Source organism: Dicentrarchus labrax, unplaced genomic scaffold (assembly GCF_905237075.1).
Source record: "Dicentrarchus labrax unplaced genomic scaffold, dlabrax2021, whole genome shotgun sequence".
In the NCBI taxonomy this organism is placed as follows: Eukaryota; Metazoa; Chordata; class Actinopteri; family Moronidae; genus Dicentrarchus; species Dicentrarchus labrax.
In genome coordinates, this window is record NW_026136763.1 from 147,501 (window position 1) to 155,000 (window position 7,500).

The 7,500-nt window shown below is 44.8% G+C and overlaps 2 protein-coding genes and 2 long non-coding RNA genes across 41 annotated transcripts in view; 2 read left to right on the plus strand and 2 right to left on the minus strand.

The window, feature by feature from the left end:
• Window positions 1–4,950, plus strand: part of isy1 (ISY1 splicing factor homolog) — an 8,703-nt gene extending 3,753 nt beyond the window's left edge. The window contains exons 7-13 of one of the 36 annotated variants that reach the window (XM_051393806.1): window positions 3,033–3,150; window positions 3,233–3,386; window positions 3,507–3,544; window positions 3,921–4,172; window positions 4,213–4,418; window positions 4,567–4,656; window positions 4,748–4,950. In XM_051393806.1, coding sequence (XP_051249766.1) covers window positions 3,033–3,150; window positions 3,233–3,386; window positions 3,507–3,544; window positions 3,921–4,172; window positions 4,213–4,418; window positions 4,567–4,656; window positions 4,748–4,855 — 966 coding nt within the window. In that variant the 3' untranslated portion in view covers window positions 4,856–4,950. The other 35 variants (XM_051393805.1, XM_051393811.1, XM_051393815.1 and 32 more) reach the window with 35 other exon arrangements.
• The window catches only part of LOC127359756 (uncharacterized), a 33,987-nt gene that overhangs the window by 1,816 nt on the left and 24,671 nt on the right, over window positions 1–7,500 (minus strand). The gene's annotated exons all lie outside the window — the stretch shown is intronic.
• Window positions 137–1,747, minus strand: LOC127359758 (uncharacterized). Of its 2 annotated transcripts, none has more exons than XR_007882824.1 (3): window positions 1,680–1,747; window positions 1,158–1,262; window positions 137–227 (listed from the first exon to the last, which is right to left on the minus strand). It is a non-coding gene; the product is annotated as an uncharacterized LOC127359758 (long non-coding RNA). The 2 variants fall into 2 exon arrangements; XR_007882825.1 differs by lacking the exon at window positions 1,680–1,747 and adding an exon at window positions 1,314–1,381.
• The window catches only part of zgc:77375 (uncharacterized protein LOC402927 homolog), a 17,658-nt gene continuing 15,821 nt past the window's right edge, over window positions 5,664–7,500 (plus strand). Inside the window, exon 1 of the mRNA XM_051393865.1 lies at window positions 5,664–7,500. This exon is cut by the window's right edge and continues 1,357 nt beyond it. The gene's annotated coding sequence lies outside the window, so the exon portion shown is untranslated.

Consider the following 7,500-nt stretch of genomic DNA (forward strand, 5'->3'; position numbering starts at 1 on the left):
CTTAGTCTGTACTGTATCCAGTGACTATACTGGAGCCAGTGTCTGTACTGTATCCATTGACTGTACTGGAGCCAGTGTCTGTACTGTATCCATTGACTGACTGTACTGTATCCATTGACTGTACTGTATCCATTGACTGTACTGTATCCATTGACTGTACTGTATCCAGTGTCTGTACTGGAGCCAGTGTCTGTCCTGGAGCCAGTGTCTGTCCTGGAGCCAGTGTCCTTGTTGGCAGTGTCTGTCCTGGAGCCAGTGTCCTTGTTGGCAGTGTCTGTACTGGAGCCAGTGTCTGTACTGGAAGCATTGACCTTGTTGCCAGTGTCTGTACTGTATCCTTAGTCTGTACTGTATCCTTAGTCTGTACTGGAGCCTTAGTCTGTACTGGAGCCTTAGTCTGTACTGGAGCCAGTGTCCGTGCTGGAGCCAGTGTCCGTGCTGGAGCCAGTGTCCGTGCTGGAGCCAGTGTCCGTGCTGGAGCCAGTGTCCGTGCTGGAGCCAGTGTCCGTGCTGGAGCCAGTGTCCGTGCTGGAGCCAGTGTCCGTGCTGGAGCCAGTGTCCGTGCTGTATCCTTAGTCTGTACTGTATCCAGTGTCCGTGCTGGAGCCAGTGTCCGTGCTGGAGCCAGTGTCTGTACTGTATCCTTAGTCTGTACTGGAGCCAGTGTCTGTACTGGAACCAGTGTCCTTGTTGGCAGTGTCTGTACTGGAACCAGTGTCCTTGTTGGCAGTGTCCTTGTTGGCAGTGTCCGTGCTGGAGCCAGTGTCCGTGCTGGAGCCAGTGTCCGTGCTGCAGCCAGTGTCCGTGCTGGATCCTTAGTCTGTACTGGATCCTTAGTCTGTACTGTATCCAGAGTCTGTACTGTATCCAGAGTCTGTACTGTATCCAGAGTCTGTACTGTATCCAGAGTCCTTGTTGGCAGTGTCGGTACTGGAGCCAGTGTCGGTACTGGAGCCAGTGTCGGTACTGGAGCCAGTGTCGGTACTGGAGCCAGTGTCTGTACTGGAGCCAGTGTCTGTACTGGAACCATTGACCTTGTTGCCAGTGTCTGTACTGTATCCTTAGTCTGTACTGTATCCAGTGTCTGTACTGTATCCATTGACTGTACTGTATCCATTGACTGTCCTGGAGCCAGTGTCTGTACTGTATCCATTGACTGTCCTGGAGCCAGTGTCTGTCCTGGAGCCAGTGTCTGTCCTGGAGCCAGTGTCCTTGTTGGCAGTGTCTGTACTGGAGCCAGTGTCTGTACTGGAAGCATTGACCTTGTTGCTAGTGTCTGTACTGGAGCCAGTGTCTGTACTGGAAGCATTGACCTTGTTGCCAGTGTCTGTACTGTATCCTTAGTCTGTACTGTATCCTTAGTCTGTACTGTATCCTTAGTCTGTACTGGAGCCAGTGTCCGTACTGGAGCCAGTGTCCGTACTGGAGCCAGTGTCCGTACTGGAGCCAGTGTCCGTACTGGAGCCAGTGTCCTTGTTGGCAGTGTCTGTACTGGAAGCATTGACCTTGTTGCCAGTGTCTGTACTGTATCCTTAGTCCGTACTGGAGCCAGTGTCCGTACTGGAGCCAGTGTCCGTACTGGAGCCAGTGTCCGTACTGGAGCCAGTGTCTGTACTGGAGCCAGTGTCTGTACTGGAACCAGTGTCCTTGTTGGCAGTGTCTGTACTGGAAGCATTGACCTTGTTGCCAGTGTCTGTACTGTATCCTTAGTCTGTACTGTATCCTTAGTCTGTACTGTATCCTTAGTCTGTACTGGAGCCAGTGTCCGTACTGGAGCCAGTGTCCGTACTGGAGCCAGTGTCCGTACTGGAGCCAGTGTCTGTACTGGAACCAGTGTCCTTGTTGGCAGTGTCTGTACTGGAACCAGTGTCCTTGTTGGCAGTGTCTGTGCTGGAGCCAGTGTCCGTGCTGGAGCCAGTGTCCGTGCTGGAGCCAGTGTCCGTGCTGTATCCTTAGTCTGTACTGGAGCCAGTGTCTGTACTGGAACCATTGACCTTGTTGCCAGTGTCTGTACTGTATCCTTAGTCTGTACTGTATCCAGTGTCTGTACTGTATCCATTGTCTGTACTGTATCCATTGACTGTACTGGAGCCAGTGTCCGTACTGGAGCCAGTGTCCTTGTTGGCAGTGTCCGTACTGGAGCCAGTGTCTGTACTGGAAGCATTGACCTTGTTGCTAGTGTCTGTACTGGAAGCATTGACCTTGTTGCCAGTGTCTGTACTGGAGCCAGTGTCTGTACTGGAGCCAGTGTCTGTACTGGAGCCAGTGTCTGTACTGGAACCATTGACCTTGTTGCCAGTGTCTGTACTGAAGCCAGTGTCTGTACTGTATCCATTGACTGCACTGGAGCCAGTGTCCGTACTGGAGCCAGTGTCCTTGTTGGCGGTGTCTGTACTGGAGCCAGTGTCTGTACTGGAGCCAGTGTCTGTACTGGAACCATTGACCTTGTTGCCAGTGTCTGTACTGAAGCCAGTGTCTGTACTGTATCCATTGACTGCACTGGAGCCAGTGTCCGTACTGGAGCCAGTGTCCTTGTTGGCGGTGTCTGTACTGGAGCCAGTGTCTGTACTGGAACCATTGACCTTGTTGCTAGTGTCTGTACTGGAGCCAGTGTCTGTACTGGAAGCATTGACCTTGTTGCCAGTGTCTGTACTGGAGCCAGTGTCTGTGCTGGAGCCAGTGACTATACTGGAGCCAGTGTCCGTACTGTAGCCAGTGTCCGTACTGTAGCCAGTGTCTGTACTGGAACCAGTGTCCTTGTTGGCAGTGTCTGTACTGGAACCAGTGTCTGTACTGGAACCAGTGTCCTTGTTGGCAGTGTCTGTACTGGAACCAGTGTCTGTACTGGAGCCAGTGTCTGTACTGGAACCAGTGTCCTTGTTGGCAGTGTCTGTACTGGAGCCAGTGTCTGTACTGGAGCCAGTGTCCTTGTTGTGTTTCACTGCCCTTGTGGTATTGACAATGTGTCTGTTAATTATTTATCAATTGTATTGATGATGTGTTTGTATTGATTATATGTTTGCGTGTCTCAGCGTGTCGGTCCGAAGATGTTGGACCACGAGGGGAAGGAGGTTCCTGGAAATCGAGGGTATAAGTACTTTGGAGCAGCCAGAGACCTTCCTGGAGTCAGGGAGCTGTTTGAGAAGGAGCGTACGTAAACTTTACTTTTATATCTAACCATCCATCTCTGTACCGCTGTCTGATTGGTTCTCACTCATCATGTGACTCCCAGCTGCCCCAGCGCTGAGGAAGACGAGGGCGGAGCTGATGAAGGAAGTGGACGCAGAGTATTACGGCTACAGAGATGAAGACGATGGAGTGCTGCTTCCCCTGGAGATGGAGTACGAGAAACAAGGTAGATCGTGTGTGTGTGTGTGTGTGTGTGTGTGTGTGTGTGTGTGTGTGTGTGTGTGTGTATATACTGTGTGTGTAGTGTGTGTATATACTGTGTGTGTGTGTGTGTGTATATACTGTGTGTGTTGTGTGTGTATATACTGTGTGTGCAGTGTGTATATACTGTGTGTGTGTGCAGTGTGTATATACTGTGTATATACTGTGTGTGTGTGCAGTGTGTATATAGTGTGTGTGTGCAGTGTGTATATACTGTGTGTACTGTGTGTATATACTGTGTGTACTGTGTGTGTATATACTGTGTGTACTGTGTGTGTATATACTGTGTGTACTGTGTGTATATACTGTGTGTGTGTGCAGTGTGTATATACTGTGTGTGTGCAGTGTGTGTATACTGTGTGTACTGTGTGTATATACTGTGTGTGCAGTGTGTATATACTGTGTGTGTGTGCAGTGTGTATATACTGTGTGTGTATACTGTGTGTACTGTGTGTATATACTGTGTGTGTGCAGTGTGTATATACTGTGTGTGTGCAGTGTGTATATACTGTGTGTACTGTGTGTGTGCAGTGTGTGTGTGCAGTGTGTATATACTGTGTGTGTGCAGTGTGTATATACTGTGTGTGTGCAGTGTGTGTGTGCAGTGTGTATATACTGTGTGTGTGCAGTGTGTATATACTGTGTGTGTGCAGTGTGTGTGTGCAGTGTGTATATACTGTGTGTGTGCAGTGTGTGTGTGCAGTGTGTATATACTGTGTGTGTGCAGTGTGTATATACTGTGTGTACTGTGTGTGTGCAGTGTGTATATACTGTGTGTACTGTGTGTGTGCAGTGTGTATATACTGTGTGTACTGTGTGTACTGTGTGTGTGCAGTGTGTATATACTGTGTGTACTGTGTGTGTGCAGTGTGTATATACTGTGTGTGTGTGTGTGTGTGTGTGCAGCGGTGCTGGAGGCGGTGCAGAGGTGGAGAACAGAGAAGGAGTCTCGTCTGTCAGGAGACAAACAGCCACCGGAGGAGGAAGAGGAGGAGGAGGAGAGCATCTACCGGGTCCACAGTGAGGAGGTGAACTGTCCCCGTTCAGTCCGGGACCCTCAGGGTTCTGTTAATGAAAGTAACAGCTCTGATTGGCTGATCGCTGTAGTACACTGGGTGGTGGGCGGAGCTACCTGTGTGACAGTCAGTGAGGTGTGTTTGTTTTGTGTGTGTGCAGCTGGATGACGAAGAGAGCCGAGAGGAGCAGGAGGGAGAGGAAGGTGGAGTCGCCTTCATCGCACACGTACCTGTCCCCTCACAGAAAGAGGTGAGACGGCTGTTTCTGACCTGACCTGACTGTCTGTCTCTGACCTCTGTCTATTTCTGACCTGTCTGTCTCTGACCTGTCTGTCTGTCAGGTGGAGGAGGCTCTGGTCAGGAGGAAGAAGATGGAGTTGTTGCAGCGCTACGCCAGCGAGACTCTTCAGGCTCAAAGTCAGACCGCGAAAACCCTGCTCGGACTGTAACCTGTCTGTGTGTCTGTAACCTGTCTGTGTGTCTGTAACCTGTCTGCCTCATTTTGATACTCGACCTGTTTGTAATTAAAACGTTGTTCAGCTCAGTTTGTCGTGTTTTGTTGTTTTTTAGTGATCAGTGAGTTTATCCAATGTGCTGTCTCTCTCTCTGTCTCTGTCTCTCTCTCTGTCTCTCTGTCTGTCTCTCTCTCTCTCTGTCTGTCTGTCTGTCTGTCTGTCTGTCTGTCTGTCTGTCTCTCTCTCTCTCTGTATGATGTAACACTGTACATATTGCCAAAGCAAACATTTGGAATTAAAAATAATAATAACAATAAAGGAAAACAATATTTACAATAAATGAATTATAATCAATACTATTGGTAATACTGTAACTATGATTGACTCAATCACAGTCAATCAATCTCAGTCAATAAGTAATTAATTAAATCAATCAATCAATCAGTTTGTGTCAACTACAAATGTCATTAAAACAGTAGTAAAGTAACTACAGTTAAAACAAGCAGTCTGTTGTCAATATAACAGTAATAACAAAGAAGAAGAAAAAAAGTTACTACTACTACTGGTTGTCCTCAGTTCGTAGCATGAGGAGACATATTTTGCTGCAATAATTTGACTTTTGGGTTAGAAGTTAGAAGGTTAGAGGTTAGAAGTTAGAAGATGAAAATAATATTAAAATAAATAAATAAAATAGTAAGCGTGTGTGTTAAAAACCATTAAAATATATTAAAATTAAAATAAAATAGCTGTAAACGTGTGTGTGTGTGTGTGTGTGAGTATGTGTGTGTGTGTGTGTATATATATATATTAAAAGACAATCTTTATTAATGAATAAAAAATAAAAGAAAATAAATAAATTAAAATAATATATATATATATTTTATATATTTATCCGTCTGAGTTTCCACTGGTTGTCCTCAGTTCGTAGCATGAGGAGACATATTTTGCTGCAATAATTTGACTTTTGGGCATTTCTCCCAGTAAATAGGGGAGTTTCTGTGTGTCTGATAATAATTCTAAATCGGGGAATATTTGGGAAATATTTGCGAATTGTTTTTCTCTTAAAGTTTTGAATTTAGGGCATGAGGTTAGAAAGTGCAGCTCTGTCTCTACCTGTCCTCTGTCACACTGGGAGCAGAGTCTCTCCTCTTCTGGTAGCCAGTTCTGTCTGTGGCGACCCGTTTCTATGGCCAGGCTGTGTTCACTCAGTCTGTACATTGTCAACATTGTTCTTAGTTCAGGACATTTTATTGTGCTCAGGTAATTTGCCAGTGTGAATTCTCTTTTTAGGGTCAGATAACATTGTAATTTACTTTGTGTTTTGGTCATTTCTTTCCTGTATTCAATATATTTTTCTTTTTGCTTGTTGATAATTTGGTTTGGTCTGATTGAGTTGGTGTTGCTGTCCTGAGGCTGTTGGGGACATGTTACTGCAGAGAGCCTCAGGACCAGCTGGCTGAGGGGACTCTTCTCTGGTTTCTTTCTTTCACTTTCACTCTCTCACTCTCTTTCACTCTCACTTTTTCACTTTCTCTCACTCACTCTTTCATTCTCTCTCACTCTTTCTCACACTCACTCTCTTTCACTCTCATTCTCTTTCACACTCCCTCCTCAGTAAAAGTACAAACAGGACACTAACTTCAACCCACACAGAAAGGACTACATTACCCACAGTGCACCTCTTCCTCTGACAGTTGGCTGGTAGGTTGAGGTGAGTTATGCTACTAGTGGCTAATGTAGCCTGAAAATGTAAAATGGATTTATACTGTCTATATACATATCTGTCTGTCTGTCTGCCTGTCTGTCTGTCTGTCTGTCTGTCCTCTTCAGCTGCAGTGTCTCATGTGGTTTCAATCTGGCAGCTGATTGGTTGATTGGTTGATTGGTTGCAGCATTCTGCAGCTGATTAATGGCTGAACGCAGCATGTGATCGTCAGCCACATTCAATCTGTGTGTGTGTGTGTGTGTGTGTGTGTGTGTGCGTGTGTGCGTGTGTGTTACACAGATAAAATCGTCTCATTCTAAGGTAGCAAACACACAATGATTCTTATTATCAGCTGATTAAAAACTAATGAAAACACACCTGTGGATATTATATTACAGTGACACAGTGGAGCTTTAATCAATATAAACATATAGATATTATATTACAGTGACACAGTGGAGCTTTAATCAATATAAACATATAGATATTATATTACAGTGGAGCTTTAATCAATATAAACATAGATATTATATTACAGTGACACAGTGGAGCTTTAATCAATATAAACATATAGATATTATATTACAGTGGAGCTTTAATCAATATAAACATATAGATATTATATTACAGTGACACAGTGGAGCTTTAATCAATATAAACATATAGATATTATATTACAGTGGAGCTTTAATCAATATAAACATATAGATATTATATTACAGTGGAGCTTTAATCAATATAAACATATAGATATTATATTACAGTGGAGCTTTAATCAATATAAACATATAGATATTATATTACAGTGACACAGTGGAGCTTTAATCAATATAAACATATAGATATTATATTACAGTGGAGCTTTAATCAATATAAACATATAGATATTATATTACAGTGACACAGTGGAGCTTTAATCAATATAAACATATAG